General features: G+C 35.9%; 3 protein-coding genes across 6 annotated transcripts; 2 read left to right on the top strand and 1 right to left on the bottom strand.

Annotated features, from left to right (window-relative positions):
* Positions 1–207: 207 nt before the first annotated feature.
* Positions 208–3,841, bottom strand: LOC103483128 (malate dehydrogenase, cytoplasmic-like). 2 transcript variants are annotated; one of them, XM_008439582.3, is made up of 7 exons: positions 3,534–3,841; positions 2,334–2,492; positions 2,077–2,252; positions 1,495–1,772; positions 1,162–1,297; positions 950–1,061; positions 208–560 (listed from the first exon to the last, which is right to left on the bottom strand). In XM_008439582.3, the coding sequence occupies exons 1-7, from the start codon at positions 3,574–3,576 to the stop codon at positions 466–468; spliced, it is 999 nt and encodes a 332-aa protein (XP_008437804.1). In that variant the 5' UTR covers positions 3,577–3,841; the 3' UTR covers positions 208–465. The 2 variants fall into 2 exon arrangements, with proteins under 2 accessions (XP_008437804.1, XP_008437802.1); XM_008439580.3 differs by lacking the exon at positions 3,534–3,841 and adding an exon at positions 2,975–3,322.
* A 924-nt stretch (positions 3,842–4,765) lies between these two features.
* Positions 4,766–9,782, top strand: LOC103483127 (uncharacterized). The gene is made up of 8 exons (XM_008439579.3): positions 4,766–5,314; positions 6,551–6,671; positions 7,165–7,441; positions 7,578–7,706; positions 7,790–7,839; positions 8,274–8,371; positions 8,453–8,740; positions 9,004–9,782. The coding sequence occupies exons 1-8, from the start codon at positions 5,264–5,266 to the stop codon at positions 9,484–9,486; spliced, it is 1,497 nt and encodes a 498-aa protein (XP_008437801.2). The 5' UTR covers positions 4,766–5,263; the 3' UTR covers positions 9,487–9,782.
* Positions 9,783–10,353: 571 nt separating this feature from the next.
* Positions 10,354–21,642, top strand: LOC103483129 (E3 ubiquitin-protein ligase BRE1-like 1). 3 transcript variants are annotated; one of them, XM_008439586.3, is made up of 20 exons: positions 10,355–10,585; positions 10,858–11,043; positions 11,935–12,096; positions 12,189–12,273; positions 12,869–13,096; positions 13,206–13,367; positions 14,843–15,036; positions 15,170–15,253; positions 15,403–15,522; positions 15,616–15,802; positions 15,903–16,063; positions 16,137–16,208; positions 16,508–16,584; positions 18,078–18,272; positions 18,653–18,725; positions 18,801–18,887; positions 19,712–19,849; positions 19,964–20,166; positions 20,242–20,407; positions 20,771–21,642. In XM_008439586.3, exons 2-20 carry the CDS (start codon positions 10,933–10,935, stop codon positions 20,900–20,902), a joined length of 2,637 nt encoding a protein of 878 aa, XP_008437808.1. In that variant the 5' UTR covers positions 10,355–10,585; positions 10,858–10,932; the 3' UTR covers positions 20,903–21,642. The 3 variants fall into 3 exon arrangements, with proteins under 3 accessions (XP_008437811.1, XP_008437808.1, XP_050941782.1); XM_051085825.1 differs by having other exon boundaries at positions 10,355–11,043; XM_008439589.3 differs by lacking the exons at positions 20,242–20,407; positions 20,771–21,642 and having other exon boundaries at positions 10,354–11,043; positions 19,947–20,096.

Genomic DNA, 21,642 nt, shown 5'->3' on the forward strand with positions numbered 1-21,642 from the left:
AAAACACCAATAAAAATTGTCTGCATCTTTGAATTTTAGTCGTCCATATAATTAATTACTTACTTCCATGCAATTTGTTTTCATCTTTTATAAAATCAGACCAAAAAGAAAATTAATAAAATTGAGCTTAAGTAAACCAATAAAAGCTTTTTTTTTTTAATGGATGAACTTGTGATGGGATTGTTCCCAATTGGGTGAGAATGTATGTAGGAAACAATTAAACCACGAAGTAATTTGTAGGAGTGGCAGCATACGAGAGTGCTGTACGGTTCCACACACTTACATGGTAATAGCATACTACCATAAAATATAGCAGTTTATTATAGCAATAATTCACGTAAAATAATGAACTACCCATAATTTCTGTACGATTTCCAGAAATTATTGAAGAAAAGAAAAAACAAATTAAGAAATCCCTAAAGATTTATTGAAGGGAAATCATGACTAAAATAGCACAACTCCATATCAACCAAGGCATGAATAAGCCAAAGCTTTCTCCTCAATCAGCTCTTTTGCTGTTGCATCCATCTTGGCTCTTGAAAACTCATCAATCTTCAGCCCTGCAATTGCAATAGAAAGCCTTCAAAATCCAGTTCCATTCTGGGTTTACCATTTAAGTAACCAATTTAATCCATAACTAAAATTCCTAATATTATAAAGATTTACATCATACTTCCATTCCTTCTAAATCTTATCCTTCATACTCCATGTTATATGACTACATCATAAATATTGAGTCAGTTTCTAAAGTTCAGAAATGAGCATAAACTGATCTATGTAAAATATACTGCAAAGTTTAGGCAGCCAAAAAATACCCTCTGAAACTATGATGACAAAAAAAAAAAAAAAAAAAAAGAGTCGAGAATGGAAGTTTAGAAACCGAAATATAACATCAATTTATTTAACAAATCTCATTCATGACCCTTAGCCTGGGAGAAAAAAAGCTTACCCTGAACGATTGACCATTCTCCTTTCTCACATGTGACTGGAAAGGAGTAGATAAGACCGCGTTCTATACCATAAGAACCATCAGAATACACTCCCATGGAAACCCAAGTTCCCTAAATGAAGGATACAACAAAGCAAATAAATTTCAGCCAAATTATAAATAATAAAAATACCATTCACGATCAAATGTCATTTGAAGATTTAACGATCAACCTTGGGGGTCCCCAAAACCCAGTTTCGTATATGATCACAAGCAGAACTGGCAGCAGACAGAGCACTAGATAGCTTTCGAGCCTTTATAATGGCGGCACCACGTTGCTGTACGGTGGTAATAAACTCGGTATTCAACCTTCAAAATTATTTGGAATCAAATGTTAAAACAGAAAACATCTCATCTTTGAAAAGTTTTTCTTCCTTCTTTGAACAAACTACTGAGCAAGCAATTTTCTTTTGAAAGAAGAAGAGCAAGCATCTTTTATAGAATATATAGAAGCACAGATACAGTATCAAAGATTTCGAGGATGTGGTCCGAAGTTGTTGTGTTACCATTGATCATCTGCAACCAATTCTCGAACTGGTTTCTCTCCACTGCTAGTGGTGACTTTTGCATGATTGACGTCTGGATACTGTGTAGAAGAGTGATTGCCCCAGATAATGACATTCTTCACATCACTAACATGCACGTTTAGCCTCTCTGAGATTTGGCCTAATGCTCGATTATGATCCAATCGTGTAAGACATGTGATGTTCTTCTCGGGGATTGAAGGGGCAAACTCTTTCAAGATGAGAGCATTTGTGTTGGCCGGGTTGGCCACCACTAATACCTGTAGTTAATGCACTTCCTTCCATAAAATTGAATAAATGGAAATAAATAAAGCTCTTAAAGCAATGTTATAGTTCTCAAAGCAATGGGAGAGGGAACATTGTCAAGTGGTGAATGAGGTAAGCAAATGCCAAGAACAGTATTAGAATGTGGCTTCTTTTCCTTTCTTTTTTGCTGGGGCGGGGGGCAGGGATTTGTATATTTTTCAGGAAAGATATATTAATTGCTTTTTCCATACCACATAAATAAAACAGCCACCAAATAACTACCACATGTCCCAGAATGTTGGAGGGTACTTATCTTACCTTACAATCTGGAGCAGCATGCTGTTCCAAGGCTGAAGCCTGTTTTTTGTAAATGGAGACATTTTTCGTCATCACGTCCTTCCTTTCCATGCCCTCCTTTCGAGGGAAACCACCAACCATAACTGCAACATTGACTTCCTTACAAGCTTCAACGACATCCGTTGTTGCAACAACACCTGTTTGGGCAGAGTACAGGAAGTTCAAAACCCACGGAAGATTACTACCCAAAGAAAGACAATGTACTGCTAAAAGCATACCCTTTAGCAGAGGAAAGGCAGCATCTATTAATTCCATCTTTACACCATTCAAAGCCTCAGCTGCAGGCTCGATATCGAGCATGTGCAGAATTACTGGCTGATCAGGGCCTAGCATGACCCCCCTTGCAATCATTGGAACAATTGCATAACCAATTTGCCCTGTACCATAAAGGGAAAGGAGAATTATTGGCTCGAATACAATAAGAACTACTTGTTGCTGGGAGATGCAACATCTTGTAGTTACACTGTAGCCAATAAAAAAGGAAGGAATATGAACCAATGTTCTACTTTTCTAGCATAAGATACTTAAATTTCCTTTCATTATTCTAATTCTGTGATACTTGGGTATGTATTAAATGAAGAAATAAGGCAACGGGAGAAAGAACCGACATCAAACGCACGTAAAGATTTCGGATTGGATCCGCATTCAGCGAAATCACATATTTCAAAAGAAATTTCCAAATGAAAAAATATTTCATTAAAAATTAAATACTAATCAGGATCAAACGTTTACCAAAAATTAGAAAAGAAGAAACAAGAAAAGCAAATTTCAATTATAGCAAACAGTCCCTAAAAATAACAAACGTAATGGTTATACACGGAAGAAAATAATGGAAAATCCGAAAAAGAACCGATCATGCCTGCGGCTCCAGTGACTAAAACTCTAATCGGTTCCTTCTCCATGCTCACAAAACTCCACATATACCTAATGAGCTTCCAAAAGAACCCGATGGTAAACGAAACAACGAGAAATTTCTGGAGAAGTTCGGTTAGCTCCATTTTTTCTCTCAATCAAAAGAAACGAAAAACAATTTTGGCTGACAATCAATACAAAACTCGACTATCGCCTCCAGAATCTGAAGAAGAGACGATCATCATTTGCAGAGAAAGCAAAGAATCGGCGGACACAACACACCCACGCCATGCCAAAACCAGTCAATATGCAAGGCAGAATCATGACGGTATCCAGATTCCTAATACAAGAATCCGAATCTTCCATTCTTTTGAAACATTAACGAAATCGACAACGAAGAATGAAAATTATTCGATTCAGCGATGTGAAGCAGACAGATAGATACAAAAAAAAAAAAAAAAAAAAAAAAAAAATCCTACATTGTCACGCAACCCAAGCATATGCAAATACTTGATTAAATTGAAAGAAGTAGAAGACTGAAAGCAATATAATGGAGGTGATAATACCAGCAGCACCAGTGACGAGGACTCTGAGAGGGTTTTTCGCCATTGTTGTGAAAGTGGATGAGTGAGATAGGGGCAGAAGGTGGATATATATAATAACAGAATGGAAGAAAATGGTGGAGATGGAAGAGGGGGATAAAGAGAAGCATTGCGGCAATCGAGGACGTGGATAACTGTCAAGAGATCATGTGTCGCCATGCAATGCAATTTGTGAAGATGGCCATTTTTATCAACAACAAAGAAGACGCTCGCAAGTCCAAAATTCCGCAAAGACACTCTTTGCTCTTTGCGGTATATACTTTTATCCAAATTTAACCAAAACTAAAATGTTCGTACAAATAAGTTTCACATATGCATATAAAAGTATACATTAACCATCCAATACTTCTTATAAAATAAAAAAAGTTTTTGGTTTTTTTTCTGTTCGAAATTTTAATTTCTAAAGTGTATGTTCACTTGTATTAAGATTTGTAACATATTTTAAATTTATATTTGTGAAAATCGTGTTCTGAGTACATGAAAATTATTATTATTTCTTAATTGTCACGAGACAAATAATATATAAATAATTATGTATTAAATAAAGTGTAGAAATAACTTTTAGACTTGGATAGAAAGTTGGGTTGGGTTGGTTTGGTTAAAAGTGCATTAGCCCTAGTAAACTAACTCAATTTCATACAATTTTGATCAGATTGAATCAAGCTCATACAAGTTTGTAATCCAACCCAAATTGGAGAGATTGAGTTGTATTGATCAAATTTTTGTATTCATCGTGTTGTTTGAACATTCTCGATAGAAACAACTGCCGATAAAATCAAATTGTTCACACGCCTCTCCACGACGAAAGAAAAATAGAATACAGTGACAAATAGTCTCATTTTCGAGTAAAGAGGAAAAAGTTGGAGATGATCTACATATCATCACGCTTTAGGCAAATATTTTGCAATATAACATCACGCTTGATTAAATCAAATTGAATATCATTTTAAAATATTAGATTAGTAAATATATTGATATACTCTATTCAACACGTAAACAAAAATTTGATCTCCCCGTCTTTTAACAAATGATATGTTTATTTATCGTTATATATATATATATGATCTATTAGATAATAAAAATAAGATGACTTTTATTGAAAGATGGTTATGGATCAAACTCAATCAATTGAACACTTCATCAAATGAAGGATAAGAATTAAGAAAAATCGATCAAAGTACGAAGAACGTAAGTCTCAAACTTTAGATTTGTTGGACATTGATTCATCCATGATCGAATATGTTGGTTGATTACAAGACCCCCGGATTAAGAAGGGAAACACATGTAAACAATATAAAATGATTATTTTAGGAGACGGTGCAGGATGAAATGGTATGAATCTGGCAACAAAGGAGGACAGATGTTGAGAGTAACATTAACGACTTAATTTACTTTTAATTTTAATATATACTTTTTAGAAGATGGTACCATCTCCCATATTTCTCCAAATTCCACAACCTCTGGCCCCTCCAATCCATGACTTACCTCCCACGTAAAATCGTTAACCTCACCGCAGTCTTGAATCTTGTTCCTTTGCTTGTTTGTGGTTTCCATTGCGTCACAGACTCATAATTCCTGTATACTCGAACGGATTTCAATTCCCTTTTTCCCAATTCATTTTGGATTTCTTCATCTCTCTCCTACTTCTTCGCCCGAAATCGACCGGTTAATTGACGAAGTCGCACTTTTCAAGGATGGGGGAAAGCGGGATTACAAAGCCAGGTGAATCAGGCAATCCATCGCTGGTAAGTTATGCATTATGTGAATCTTCCTACTTTTCCTTCCTGCTGCCATTTGCCTCATCTCTATTCCTTTAATTCCCACGAGATTTTTTTGATTTTGTGAATTCGTAAATACTGTCATCTGCACGAAATCGTTTAGTTTACAGGAGTTCATTGGGTTTATGTTTGCCGGTTGAAAAATAATCAGTTGATTTGGCAGTTTAGTGTCGGTAGATTTAGGAATGCTTCATTGCTTGCTTTTTTAAACTGATTTAAAACTTTTCAAGGGTTCTGGAGATTCTAATTGAAGAGCCAAACAATGTTTGAAATGGTACTTACTGGAACTACATTGTAAGTATATCTATTGGTTGGTAGATTTCAATATAAAGTCTGTGACAATGCATAAACAATGTTTTAGATTCCATATGAATATCAATATCAATATCAATAGTCTTTCAAAAGTTCCATAGGTAGTGGCAATCATCACTGGAAACTACAACTCAAAATCTCCTGTATGTTATGTCATACTATATTCTTCAAAGCTTTAACTATTTTGAAAACTTATAAAACAAGAGACTCTTATTTTATTATTTTTCCCTCTTCAAAGGTATAAAACAACAGACTCTTGAAGGAAAGAAAAGGTAAATTGGAGCTGACGGTACTTCATAGTTCTTCAGGGACGTCGGTTTCCCGTAAAAATTGATATAACTTAGTGCAAGGGCAAAAAATGAAGATAACTATTCAGGGTAAAGAAACGTGGAATTTTTATTGATTGATGAGTTAGTAACTTGGAATCAAGCTGTAGAGCATTGGCATCATGATTCCTTCTCAAAATGAATGCCACGAGAAATTAATAATTTAACGATTAACTTCTTATCTCATTTACGAAACGTTATCATTGGTTTGCATAACATATAATTCATCGTCAAGAAGTCCAATAGTAATGCAATAATTGTTGGCCTCTTCTTTTACGCCTCTGTCAAGCCTGAAATATCTTGCTTCTACTCGATAATTTTTTTTTCTCCTTGTGAAACAATGCTCCACAAATGCGTTTGTAGAACAGGGAATGCTTATTTTGTCGGTATGATTGTTGTTTGTATTAAAACATGATAAAAAACTCATCTCATGATGACATCTTTGGCTGACTGTAGGTGTGGTCCTTGTTTGCATCTTGCAACTTACTATCTTCAAGTAACTGTCAACTATGTGTACTATGTGTTCTTTTATATATATAGCCTCTCAACAATTCCTCTTTCTCAGGAAGAGCATGATGGTTTGATTGAGGGCCTTATTCCTCAGCTATTTACATCTGTACCGGTTCTCAACGGGGCTGCTTCTTATGTAGCACAAACAACTTCATACTTTACTAGCTGTTTTTCTGGTACTTATCTTCCGTCCTTTCGTGTTTATTTAACTGTCTTCATCTCTTCACAACCTTTATATTATGGTGCTCTTGATTTTACCTGCTCGTGCTTGTGTCTTCTATGACAAATCATTTTATTGGTTTGAAACTTTTACAACCTTTTCAAATTTTGTTCAATTGATTAATGAATTAATGATTTGATGAATTGAGAACTGTTTACAACCTGCTTGCACGTGCATACCTTTTTTTAAATCTTCTTTTTTACTTAAAATAATTCTCCATCTCCTGTTTCATTCTTTTCTTTCTGTTTTTACTTGTATGGTTATTTTTATAGTTTCTTCTTTTCGTTTACCTTTTTTATTTATTAATGGTTATTATGATGCTTGCAATTTAACCAAGCTTGGCTTTAGAAGTGCTAATGATTTTGTCTTTCTTTTTTTTATTAACCACTGTTTTACATTCCATGCATTCTAACTAATTTGGCGACAGTTTTATGTTGATTCGGTCTCAGTTGACCCTGACCTTAGAGAACCTAGGAATTCTTCTTTACATGAAGAGGAATTAGTGACATTTCCTTCCAGAGAACCAGAAACGCCATTGAGAGACAGTGCAGATCAAAGCTCTAGTTCTACACAATCAATAATTTCCGAACCAGCTGAAGCTGCAATCAAAGTTCCTCCTGTACATACTGAAGTTTCAAGAACCGCAGTTGAAGAGTCATCCCGCCTTAGTGGCGGTCTTCAATTGTCAAGTAATACTGGTCGGAACGGCATGTCAATGTTTCAAGGGTATTGTTTCATATTAAACTGAAATAAATGTACCAGATGGGATTTTTAGGTGTGGGCTACTTTTTATCTAGTTTGGTACATGCATCTTAATTCCTTTCTTTTGTTTGTTTCATTTGTAATGCTCAATCTCATTCAGCCTCATCGATCGCGCCCTGAGGACAGTACGTGGGTCTGCTGATGATATAGGATGGCTTCAAAGTGCATCTGGATTGCCCTCGGTTGAAGATGGAACTGAGAGGTTTACGGAAATCTTGGAAGACATCAGGTAATATGAGCGATAGCTGCTCTTGCTTTTCTACTACTTAACTGGATTGATGTACATCGTTGACACACTTCTCTTTCTGTCAGGCATGGTATTCACAGATTACCTAATTCAGTGGTTTACTTGCTTGTTCCAGGTAAATTTTTCTGTCTACATAATTTTGTTAGTAGATTTTTGACAGTGCATGTGAATTGGGCATCTGTGAATCATGTGGAAAATCTAAGTTGCAACTGCAACCTTGTCTTAAGCTGTTATGAACTTTGATTCTTTAATGGCCCAAGGACAGTATTGTAGACTTAAATTGTTCACGATGTTGAATTAAAAGCTAGAAGATTGGATTTAAAAAATATTTGAGGTTCTGAAACGAAGTTTGGTTATAGAAGTGTTAAAATGGAGTTGTGATAGGACATACTAGATAAAGTTTTAAATCCTAGGTTTCCTTGTTGTAATTGAATTTTAATATGCCTAAGGGAACGCTTCTTCAGATATTTAATTTTCTTTAGATCCTTTTGTGGTTTGTTTGAGAACATACTTACCTGGTTTGGCCGCTGTAATTCATGTAAATGGTAGGACTTTTCAGTAACCACGGACCATTGTATTTTGTCGATACAAAAACAAAATTCTCTAAGATGGGTCTGGCTTGTCATATTGCAAAGATTCATAGTGAGGTATCTTTATTTGCTTTAAAGTTTTTACCATTCTGTTATCTCTCTTCCTATCACGTTAAACAATGAAAAATCTATAAACAGGCTTCAGTGGAGAAAAATGCAAGGGAGATCAAAGACTACGTGGAAGAAATATATTGGGGTTCTGGGAAACGTGTATTGATTCTTGGGCACAGCAAAGGGGGAGTAGATGCAGCAGCTGCCTTATCATTGTATTGGTCTGATTTGAGAGAAAAGGTTGCGGGCTTGGCATTAGCTCAAAGTCCATATGGCGGCAGTCCAATAGCATCTGATATCTTGCGGGAAGGACAGCTTGGCGATTATGTAAACGTACGAAAGCTTATGGAGATTTTGATTTGTAAAGTGATCAAGGTACGTGTAGGCCAATTATTGAAGGTTCTTTTATAGAAAATATACAATTGTGGACTGGCTGCCTCTCTATTGTCAAACTTCCTAAATATATGGCGAATTGAAATTGCGTATTTCTTTATAAGTATCCATGTTTTTTTTAATAAATTTCCTCCCTGTCAAATTGCATATTCTAGCTATCTTGCTTGTATGTCATGGACTTTATATATTATCACATTTGTTTGAACCGAAAAAAAGTCTAGAGAATTTGTTTGCTTTCTATCTAGGGAGACCTGCAAGCTCTAGAAGATTTGACGTACGAGAGGAGGAAGAAATTTTTAATGCAGCACCACTTGCCTGCGGAACTCCCCGTGGTATCATTCCACACCGAAGCCAGCATTTCACCTGCTGTCTTGGCAACCTTGTCTCGTGTTGCTCATGCTGAACTACCTGCTCCACTCTCCACTGCTCAAGCTCCAAAACTCCCTGTAATGATTCCCCTGGGAGCTGCAATGGCAGCCTGCGCCCAGCTACTGCAGATCCGTTACCGTGAGAAGAGTGATGGACTTGTAACATGTCGTGATGCTGAAGTCCCCGGGTCCACCGTGGTGCGTCCGAAACGTAAGCTAGACCATGCCTGGATGGTTTATTCGTCTCTCAATGATGACACGTCCGAAGCAGATGCATCTCAGGTGTGTGAGGCACTTTTGACATTGCTTGTTGAAGTTGGGCAAAAGAAAAGACACCAGTTGACGAATAAAGATGAATAATTGCATTGACATCGTCTCTGTACTTTCATCTTTCATTGCAATGGAATTTGATGTGTATATAGTTTGGCTTGTGAGATCACTACTTTTGATGGGTCGTGGTTATTATAATTCATATATCAAAAACGGCAAGAATACATAAAGATGGCAAATTAGATAGGAAAACAGAAAAATAGGCGATGTTTAAAGAGCGATAGACAGTGGTGAAGCAGGTTGTTCATCTACGCCATTCAATAAGGGCAGGCCGACTGCGTTTTAAAATTATTTTATTTTATTTATTTTTGGCCTATTTGCTATTATTGTTTTTCTACTCTGATGTGCAATTTATTGATATCTATAAAGTTGAGATGCTAAATAGACAATTAGCAAAGATAATTTAACCATAATTAAACGTTAAAGAGTGTTCATTAACTATTTTATTTTTAGTTTCATTTTTTTTTTCTCTTTCAAAGTTATTGGATTAAAGCAGAAATCCCACCTTTAATCTTGAAATTGATATTGGTGGTAATATGTTAAAAAGAGTCTTAAATATACTTGTAAAATATAAAATACAACAATTACCAATTAAAAAATCTAATTGTTTCAAATGAAATAACAAAATTTTGTGATTAGAAGAAGGACGAAATCTTGATTTATTTCAAGTTTACATATTATTGTTGAGCAAATAAAATCGTAACGAACGACGTTCAGTAGAAATAATTATAGAAAGTATTAATATTTGTAGAAGAGAAAGTGAAGGGCAATATAATTAAATTAACTCTTCCCTAAGAAAAAAAGAAAAAGAAAAAGAAAAACAATAATATTAACTATAAATTTATAATGGAAAGCGCGGATTTGTATAAAATAATGACAAGTATAAATACAATGGCGAAGACAAATTCCGAGGGATGATTTGCAGTTGGTGATAGAATTTCCACTTTCCGGAAGTGCCCCCATATTTTTCTAAGAATTTCGACGCCATCGGAATTTTGGCACTGCCACACCAGTAGACCCACACGACTCCCCATTTTCTCCCTCCATTAGAGAACCATAACAAAGTGGGAACCAGGCCGCATCAGACTCATCTTACGCCCCACAAATCCACCCCTTCCTCCCAGCTGAGGTTTTTTTTCCTTTTTTTTTGGGTTCTTTTTCGGATTTTTCATTCTTTTTACAGTTTTCCACCTTAATTAGGGTTTGAGCGGCTGAATCCACCATATTTCTTTATTGCTTTCTGTTGCTTCAAGTCTGAATATATTAGCTAAGATTTCTGTGAATACCCTTTTAGCTCTAGGATTTTCTTGAGGAATATACTATCTTGTGGAGGGTTTGGGATTGAGTAGTGAACGGTAATCAATCTTCCAGAAGGGTGATCCTCTGAATTAGGGTTTACAGGTGCTTATTCAATCTTTGGAGAGGTGTTATGTGAGTATACCTGGTTGCTGGCTCTTGTGGCCTGTGTCAGGGGGAATGGGGAGCACCGTCGAATCAGATAGAAAGCGGCGTCACTTTAGCACCATATCCCCAACGGCGGCTACTGCTAAGAAAGCGCCCTTCTTGCCCATTTCTGAGGACAAGAAGGTAAGGTCATTCAGTTAATTAGTTTCCAACCTTTTCGAACTTATTGTGCTTCCATACTTGGTTTTGTAGGTTTATCCTGCCCAGCGTTTGTCGTTTAGATTACTACCTTTTTTGAACGACTTTGCATGTGTTGTTATTTTTCGTAAACTCATATTGACTACAGAGATTAAATTGTTCATTTTTTTAAAAAAATTTGAAGCCATCTTCTTTTTACGAATCCGAGGGTAAAGACTTTATATGTGCCTAGTCTAATGCAATCAATGTAAATTTCTGTGGGTTTTTGTTATAAGTTGGATGAAAGTATCTTCTGAGAGAAAAATCATGAATTTCTGATTCATGACTTATGATTTGTGCTTATCTTGAGTGGTGTGCGAAGTTCAAGAAAGTGCAAATTGATTTTGAATACATTCTATCTGATGTAGCTTGAGATTTGGAAAAGAGACCTAGTATTTGTATTGAATTATGGAAGAATTAAAAATACTGGTTTCTTCCCCCAACTGAATCACGTGTTGCAACGTATAAAATAATTTAGAAGAATGTTAATTCTTGGAACTGATAGATTTAATGTTCAAAATACGAAAATTTCACTGTCATTGAATTTGATTAGAAGACTACCAGAATTGTGTTGTACTAAAAAAACTGAAAGAAATGTAAAGAAGAAAACCAGTAAGCCATAGTGTCTGTATACCCATACACGTAGAAATATGTATTTCTGTATGCCTCTGACATGTGTGTGAGATAAATGCTCTTGGACAATCAATTATTAACATATTCTTTATTGGGCATCCATGTGCAATTTACGAAAAAGGGAGGAAGAGGTTTGTGAATTCTGTTTATTTGTAGAATGAGAACGAGAACTAGGTCCTAATATATCCTCTATTTCCTTTGCAGCTGGATGTTGCTGTTCTTCAATACCAAAATCAGAAGCTCATACAGAAATTAGAGGTTCAGAAGGTAGAGTACAAATCCCTTCAGAATAAATATGCTCAGTTAAAGGAGAAACAAGAGCCATATGATACGACAGTGGCTGTGGTTAAAAACTGTTGGGAAGAGGTATTTGTATAGCTTTCACTGGTCATCTTCTTGACATACCATGTAATCTTTCGTACATTCCTTGAAAGTGTAGTTTATCCATTTTGCAACAGCTTGTTAATGGATTGGAAACATCTTCTGTCCGTATGAGGAGGTGGAGGAGCAAGCGGGATGGTGAGCATACAATAGCTGCTGTAGGTGAGAATTTTTATCCTTTATTTGGACTAGTTATCTTTTTCCCTCTAGTGGGATAGAGTGCTTCCATTCATTGTTATTTCTTGTTTGGTTCTTATATTGAAGCATGAGGACGATCTGTAAATGTAAAAAAAAGCAATAGAAAGAAACAAGAAATAATAGGCTCTTGATTTAGGCCAATTGGAGAGTTTTTATAAGTCTCTTTGGTAGTTGTACATCTTCATGTGTAGAGTGTCCTACTGTGTCCTGATACTTTAAATCATCATTGATATATTGTTTCGTTACACACACTCACACAAAATCCAAGAGCCTCTCTAAAGGGAAGTGCACAAGCTTGGGTGAGGTTCTAAACTTATATTATTTTCATGCTCGTTGGTGTATGCTTTTCAATTCTCTTGTAATTATACTCCTGTTGTATTTAGTCAACTTGGAGCTCTTAAAATTGTTATAATATGTTCGAATAATAAAGACAGTCTGCATGTTCTGTTGGTTTCTTGTCTCTTTTAACTGAAAGGACCTCTGCTTGTTTTCATATGTTGGTCCCTTTCTTTTGCTAGTTATAATTTATTAACATTAATGTTTTTTAATTGCATTGTAGATGGATCTTCGTCTAGCTTTGAAGATGCTGTTCTTAGTCGGCTTGCAGAAACAGGTGCTACTCAAAGTTCCTCAGCATATAGTTCCTCTAAGCACATGGAAGAAGAAACAGAATCACCATGTGAGAAGACCAAAACTATTGAGCGAAATATAGAAACGTCTATTGAAAATCTCTGGTATCTGAAGGATGGTTTACATGCCACATTGTTGAGCGAGCTCCCAAAAGATGGTATGTACAAAACATCATGGATGCTTATGTTATAATCTGTATCTGCTGTCATTCTTTGTTCCATATGGTTTCTTGCTTAGTTCTCTATACATATTGGTTGTTTTGTTAGATTCATTCAGGAATAGGACATCGGGCGACTTGGTTAAAGAAGTACGGAATATGAGGTTGAGAGTAAAGGATTTTTTGTTTAAGCAGAAGGTTTTGGCTAAAGAATTGGAAAAGCACCGGGACTTGGATGCAAAAACTAAAGCTGAGCTAAAAGTTCTAAAAGGTAACTTCTGGACATTTTGTATGATTTATCATTTGCTGTTGTAAATGAGAACCACAGAGTAGACATGTGTAATTGAATCTACACCTTTTATGTTAAAAAGACATTACATGGATTTATTTTCTGGTACAGGTGCCCCTAGCATTTTAAGCATGGTTGGATCACTTTTGGTGCTTATGCATTATCATAACTATTTTGGTATAATTATTGAACATGTAATGAGAAGTGAATCCGAAGTTATTTCAGTATTTTCTATTCATACGAAAACTTTACTGAAAATCGTGGAATAGAAATACCAGAGGTTAGAATAACATGCTCTGAAACCAAGCAAACTGAGATTAGAAAACAGCTTTTCAGTTGAACCTCTCTATTTGGTGTTAATATAAAATGAAGTATGATAAAAGAAGAAAGCTAAGAGACGGCAGTGAAAAGAATCAACTACCATTTTCTTGTCAAAATTCCTTGAAAGATTATTTTATTTCTTTCGTTCAATAGTCCAAAACATATTTATTTTGTAGACCTTTATAACCTCAATTGACCTTCAAGCTTGAGTCTAATAATCAATTGCTATAGGATTTACCTCATGGTGGTTTAGTTTTATGAGATTTATCTTTTAGGTTTCTTGAAAACTAATTTTTTTTTTTTTTTTGTGAGAATATTCTCTCACATACAAGGGAAGGGTGACTCGTGAAAATATAGGTACTTTTAGCCTGTAGGAGTGTTTTATGTAAGAATACAATGGCATGCAAAAAACCAATCCCTCAAAAACCCCACTAGAGAAAGGAGGACCGTCTAATTAAGGGGTGCTTGTAGGAGCGTTAGAGGTACGACAGTCATCTCGGAAGTACAAGCACTTCAATTGGGGTTATGTTTCCGTGTTTTTCACTTTTTGTCTGTTGAACATATGTATCTCACTTGTTAGCACAACAGACATATGTTAAATGCTAGTTGTATAGAGTGATACTAGTCAATCACTTGTTAGAAATAATAAATTGACACAAACAGTGATATGAAGGAAACAATTAACTTTAAGAGCAAAATGGGTGGAAATGGGTGGAACTCAGTCTTTTTAAGCTTATAGATGCATGAGATCAAGTGTAGTTTCTTACACCGTAGACATTATGTACATTTTAGAAAAATATATACTTCAATAGTAGTGTCATGGACTTCGTGTCATCTTAGTGAATCATTCTGCATATCCTTTGAGTCATTTGTTTGATCAATCACTTATCGATACAATCCCCAATTTCTCATTAAAAATCAATCCCTCATTTTGAATTTGGGGTCTCTTCGTAGCAAAAAGAAAAAAAAGGGGAAGAAAAAGAAGCGATAAATAGGAAAAAGAAAGAAATAAAAAGAGAATGCCGTGCAACATTATACAGGGGCTGGGGATGTTTTTCTTTGGTGGGGGGGGGGGGGGGGGCTAAATGTCTGCCGGATGTTCTGTGTTTTCATTTTTCTCTTTCTTTGTTATGAAGTGGAATTGGAGAGTGCTGTGGCTGAACTGGAAGAGAGCAATTCCAAGCTAACAAAGCTTAGAGCTGAACATGATGCGGCAAAAAAGGCTGGATTTCCTGTTTTGAATCTTGCAGGTAAACATTCTGCCAGTGGTAAGGTGAGAGATAAACAAAAAGATCTGCGAGATATGGAGTTTTCTCTCAAAGAGTTGAAGGTAATTCCCCTTCCCCCTCTCCTGCTCTTCCACGTTTTGATTTCATATTTAAACTTTAGGTTTTCTCCTCCTCCTCTTTGTTTTAGAAATAATAAGGCATTAGTTGCTAATTTGATTTAATTATGTTCTACAGGACCAAGCAGTTGATCGACTGGCAGAATTAAACAGTCTACATGAAGGACGGCTAAAAATGCTTCGACGGTTATCTGATATCCAGGTTGGAACTTATTTAAACAGTCTTTTTTCAGTCACCTTTCTCCTAATTGTAGTTATAAATGTTTATCGATATATTCTGAAACTCTTATTGCAAGGGTATACCCCCCTCATGTAGGATCTGATTTACAATTCTATTTGCCTTTTTGACAGAATACTATGAAGAGTGTGAAGTCCATTTCATCTTCAAAACCGTATCTGTTATTGAGAGATCGAATAGAAAAATTAAAATCGGAAGTAAACGAGCAGCAGGCTTTATTTGAGAAACTACAGGTTGTAAACTGGTCGGTAGTTGCATTAATGCCTGAATCTGTCCTTTATTATGTGCTTCGTTTCTTTGATGCTAACACATGCTGCCAACATCAGGTTGAGAAGGATAACATTATATGGAAGGAGAAGGAGCTGAATATTAAAAATAACATACTTGATGTCTTGAGAAGATCATCTACTGTCTCCGATACTAGGATTAATGATCTGGAAATACTGATTCAGAAACAGAAGGATGGAAAAAAGTCAATTGAGAACAAGCTGGTTGAAGTATTGAAAGAACCAGGTTGGATGGGGTGTAATGCTTTTCTCAAATCATAGTATGGATTGCCCTCCACATTGGGTTTTAGTGCCTTTTCCATTCTGATGGATTGCTTTTTCTTCAGGAAGGAAAAAAATTGTCTCAGAATTTAGAGCATTGGTTTCTTCGTTTCCGGAAGCAATGGGCTCTATGCAAAGTCAGTTACACAAATACAAAGAAGCTGCTTCAGATGTTCATTCTGTCCGGGCTGACATGCAATCTCTTTCTAGTATCATTGATAGAATGGTAGGTAGAGTTTGATTAAGCTCAACTGGAAAAGGGGCTGAATGCTGACATCTTTTCTTTTGGACTGATGCAGGAGAAAGAGTGTGAAAGTTTGTCATCTCGATCCAAGGATCAACATGCAGAGATACAGAAGTTGCAAGCCACGGTATAATTAACTTTTCTGATAGAAATCTTAGATATGTTTTTTGGGATAGTGGGCTTGAGAGGTGTTTTTTTAATCCGTCCCTCCTATCCAATATTCGACAGAGTAGCAGAAATTTAATTTGCCAATGAAAATGACTTCTGTCCCAAAACAACCTCCTCACTGCATGTGAACTTAACTTAGAACCTTGGAAGATTGTTCAGTGATCCCTCCCCTCCCCCCATCCAATGCACACACCACACTGCTTGTAATTTACAATAAGATTTGGTAGCTGTAACATCTGTTTCTAAATGTTAATGCAGGTTCAAGATTTAACAGAAGTTAATCGGGAGTTGAAACTCATAATTGATATGTATAGTCGTGAATCAACTGAATCGAGGTAGGGTGGCCTAAATTCACTCTATTTGGTTTATGATATTTTGTTGTGTCTACAAAAATGAATTATTGTTATAAGAAACGATTCCTTGATTGTCTAAATGGCTTGACAATTGATCATCTATCTTGTAGTCTAGAGTGAAGAATTACTGCCAAATCCAGTCATTGTTAGCTATAACTTCACTGATGAAAGTTCTTCTACTGCAGACAAAATATTGTTAAAATTAGTTTTTCTTTTTATTTCAATTATGCAATAGAGTGCCAAAGAATCTATGTGTTGTGGTACCCACCAATCAATCTTAAAAGTTAGAAGCAACTTACTCCAAAAAAACAGGAACAAAGAATTGATTTTCAATTGACAAAAATATAACGTAGCATCATCAGAGGCTAAGAGAAGAATGATTTTGAGAAGGATGCAAGAGAAGGCTTCTATAAAGCACAGGACATGGATTTATATATTTTATTTTATTTAAAAATAATTTACAATTAAAATAAGAAACAAGAAACTTTCATTTCAATTAGTGAAAAAAAGTACGAAAGGAGTGGGAAGACAATAAATACACTTGCCCTTCTGAGCATTGGAGCTGTTCTTAAAAAATAGTTTTATATCAAGTAAATTTTGTATAGCCTTTGTTTTCAGTTTGCTCTTTGTTTGTTGGTGGTCCTTTTTCGGGTTTCTTTAGTAGTTTAGTTTTGTTGTAGCTAAAGGAGGCTTGTTGGTCGAAGTTGTTTGAAACTTTTTCTTTTTGGTTTTATTTGTTGTTCATGCCTTTTCCTTCACTCCTTTTGTTAGTTTGTATCAAAAAAAGAAAACTTATTTGACCTACAACTTTAAAAAGTAGTTTTAGGATCTCTTTGAGTAAAACTATGGAGAAGTGTATGTGGATTTTTCTTGGAAAGGATTTAAGTCACATTTGGTTAAGTGGGAAATGGGAGGTGGTGATTAAATGAATATCGAGAGTTCACTTGTGGGGAATTTAAGTGCTTGTAACAAAGTGGTTTTGGCTAGCGGACTTTGACATTTCCCTCATGAGTTCTGTAACTTATGTCACAAGGCCTTTATGAGCATATGTGAGCCACTCCCTTCAATTGGATTTTTGGGGTTAAAGGCACTTCTAAATATCCTTTGAAAGGTATTTGAAGTAGTATTATTTTTTTAGCTCATAAGTGGTTTGAGGGATACACCTCTATGATCCTTCTTTTTCTTTTTTTCTTTTTCAAATTAAAATTTTTATGTTTGTATTCCTTTATTTTGACACGGATGACTTCTTTTTGGAACTGTTTGTATTCCTTTATCATGGTAGAAAGTTCCTTTTTGCCCATTTATTTGATTTTTGGAAGGGGGCAGGCGTGGAGGACAACAATATTTGAGGGGTGGAGTGTAAACTTTTTCTTCTCAATTTTTTTTTTTTGTTTCTCTCATTTTTTATGACAAGGAGTTCTAGAATGTACCAATATTTATTCTAGTTAAGTGTGCTTAAGAATTTACTTCTGCAGGGAAGTGTTGGAAGCTAGGGATTTGGAATATAAGGCATGGGCTCGTGTGCAATCTCTGAAATCCTCTTTGGACGAACGCAACCTCGAATCACGTGTTAAGACTGCAAATGAATCCGAGGCTATATCTCAGCAAAGGCTAGCTGCTGCCGAAGCGGAGATTGCACGCCTAAGACAGAAGTTAGAAGCATCTAAAAGGTTGGACTTTAATCTGACTATTTAGGGAGCTTGTTGTTCCTCTTCTGCCCTCATAAACCATATTCTTGGATTCATTTTTCACAAGTTGTGTGCTCGTTTGTGTACTAAATGCTGGTTCTGTGATTTTTCCATTATTTTTTTTTTACTGTCAATAAGTATGTCATTGATTGAATGAAATTACTAAAGGGCAAGTTGTCATGTGGGATTACATAATGCTGTTCCATTGATTCTGGGAATGATTTTTAGTCACATTGTTTGAATGTTTGTTTGCTATCCGGTTAATACCATTCTGGGATAATTGCCAGGTTCTTAGTTTTTTTCCTTCTAACATTATAGTCATATAGGCTTCAAACCATGAGCTCATATTCTTTATTTTTCAGGGATTTAACTCGATTATCAGATGTTTTAAAATCTAAAGGCGACGAAAATGTGGCATACTTGTCTGAAATTGAGGTAACTTGTATTCTGAACTTTGACTGTTTGATCTTCTGAGCATTGTGAGGTAATCTAACTGTTAGTCTTTGACAGACAATTGGGCAGGCATATGACGATATGCAAACTCAAAATCAGCATCTGCTGCAGCAAATAACCGAGAGAGATGACTATAACATTAAGGTGATTATATCTTTTGAGGCTAAAAGATTGATGATGATATATTTTCTTTGCCTTTTTTTGTTACTTCTGAATGGGGGCAAGCTTCACTGTCATTGTATTATTTCTTTCCTTGTAATCTTCAAAATATAATGGTTTAGACTGAACTAAGAAAAGGAATTCAGTCTTTTGACTTTATTTCCATGGTGTGTGGGCTGTGAGAATGCTAGTGTAGTAACGGTCAACAGATATGTTTTTTCTGCATGATGGAACATTTTTTTCTTTGGTTGAGAGGGCATACAAAAGATCCTGAGTATGCAAAAGAAATGGCTCCAATGCAAAATGAGCAGTTATAGTGGGGAGTTTGATTCCTAATCATAAGCATTAAGCATAGTAATTGGCCAAACCTCATTCCACGATCTCACAATATCCAAGAAACAAAGAACAAAAAGGTAACACTTTTCTCAATCTAAAGGGCGCAAAGGAATTTGCATAAAGTACAGGTGGCACGAGATCTAAACCTCACCATAAACAGTAGACGCACAATGATCTCCGCCACCATAGATCCAAACGGTTGGTTGGAGTTCACAGATTAGGCAGTTTTGGGATGTCAGTCTGTAGTGATGGATTCTGTCTGTAGTGATGGATTCTGAGGGCGGGATCAGTCCTCTCAAAAGGTTATTAATACTGTAGTTACTTTTTTGTCATCTTGACTGTTGATATCAATTTTTCTTAAAAGAAGTAATATAACTTTCCATTGATAAATTGAAGAAAGACTGGGAAAGTTGTAGATATCAATCCCAAACTTTTATTTGACGTTCATATGCTGTCCATTTATGTTTTTGCAGCTTGTTTTAGAAGGTGTGAGGGCAAGGCAATTGCAGGAGATTATGCTCATAGAGAAACAGGCCTTGGAAAACGAGGTTCAGCAAGGCAATGCATCTCTTGTACTTTACGAGATGAAAGCTGCTAGAATTGAAGACCAGGTAATATGAGAAATTGTTGAAACATTAACTGTGGGGATGAAGAATTGTAACTTACTTTCTGAATAATCGTGTTATATTTGCTTATTTATCATTGTAGTATGATTAATATTACAGTTGAGGGGCTGCTCAGATCAGATCCAGAAAATTGAAGAAGACAAATTACGTGACACAGATACTCTTGAAAATACTCAAAAAAGATTGTTGGAGATTAGAATTGCATCTCAGCAAACAAGGGAGTCACTTGATCAATCTCATTACAAAGTTGAAAAAAGTCGGACAACTCAAGCAGAGCTGCAGATAGAATTAGAAAAAGAAAGGTATGGATATTTTCTGTTTCTTTTCATTTATTTTGTTCGCGCACAACTTGCTAGTGATGTTTAGCTCTTTTTTAGGTTTGAGAAGAAAAGAATAGAAGAAGAACTAGAAGTTATTGGCAGAAAAGCTTCACGGCTTGAAGCACAGATGGAAAGCTCATCAGTAGTTGAAAAGCTTCATGAGGAACTTGGGGAATACGAAAAGATAGTGAATTGCAAAATTTGTGTCAACAGTAGAAAGCAGGTAACTTTTTTCCCCCTATCATAGTGATTATTATGCGTATTTGGATTTGGCTTAGAAATTGGAGAATTTGGTATCGTTCTTGCACTTTGTTGCTTTCAAGAAAATATTACAAACGAAGAAATCCTAGTTGGAAGTAACTGACAGACGAATACCTGTAAGGTATAAGCTTCTTATAGATCGTAAAATCACATCTTTTGGGGACCAGAATTGCTATGCTCAATCCAATAAGATATTGTATTGGGTGTTGATGCCTAAACTTCGAATTTTTTTGTACTTGTTCTTTCTCTTCAAATTTCGTTGTCTTTTCTTTTTCATCTGTATGCTTCATTTCGTTTAAAATTTCCTTTTCTTTTGGCTCTTCAGGTTGTCATTACAAAGTGCTTCCATCTGTTCTGTAATCCCTGTGTACAAGATATCTTGAAGAGTCAGCATCGCAAATGCCCAAGATGTAGTGCAAGTTTTGGGCCCAATGATGTCAAACAAGTTTTCTTTTGACTTGAAAGTTTGAAACTGCTCATACGCACCTCACGACATGACTTCTTAGCTGCCTTTGGTGCACATTTCATGGCCATTTGGTTGAGGCACGAGTTGACATGGGGATATAAACAGGTTTACGTGTATGACTATGTAGAGTGTAGGGCAAAGTGCAAACAGTGCGTGAGACGAGAGCAAGGAATGTGGAATTCCTGCTGCATAGCAATTTAAGCTAATCATTTAGATTGTTGGCTTGGTTGTAGTTTGTGATTTTATTGAAAATTTATTGTGATGCATATTTGTTTTAGCTTCCCTTATGATGTGCTTGGAGCAACTGGAAGCTTTCAATTCAATATTTGCAGATTATTCCGAATTGCTTCACACTGCTAATACAGCCATGGATGGACATAGACAAGGCTTACTTTGCTCAACCAAATAGTTGCGCTCCCACCCCAACAGTTGAAGCTACAGTTGATGTGTGGTGTTCTTAATGCAACGGGGTTTGCCTGCCCTCTCAAAACAGCTGGTGGGGACAACCTCATCTCTCCTGCCGGCAGAAATTTTTGTACATGACTTGGTTAGGCCCTAGAAGCTGATATTTTCATTCGATATATCTTATACATTCATTCCTCTCTTCTTTTCCCCTTCTGGTGTATTTGAGCTTCCATGTTTTGATGTTTAGTGAATCTGTCAATGCACATGAGGTGCAGAATTTGTTTGAAGATGCTTTCTTGGTATAAGATTGCTTGTTTATTTGGCTA

This window comes from Cucumis melo, chromosome 6, assembly GCF_025177605.1.
Source record: "Cucumis melo cultivar AY chromosome 6, USDA_Cmelo_AY_1.0, whole genome shotgun sequence".
NCBI lineage: Eukaryota > Viridiplantae > Streptophyta > Magnoliopsida > Cucurbitales > Cucurbitaceae > Cucumis > Cucumis melo.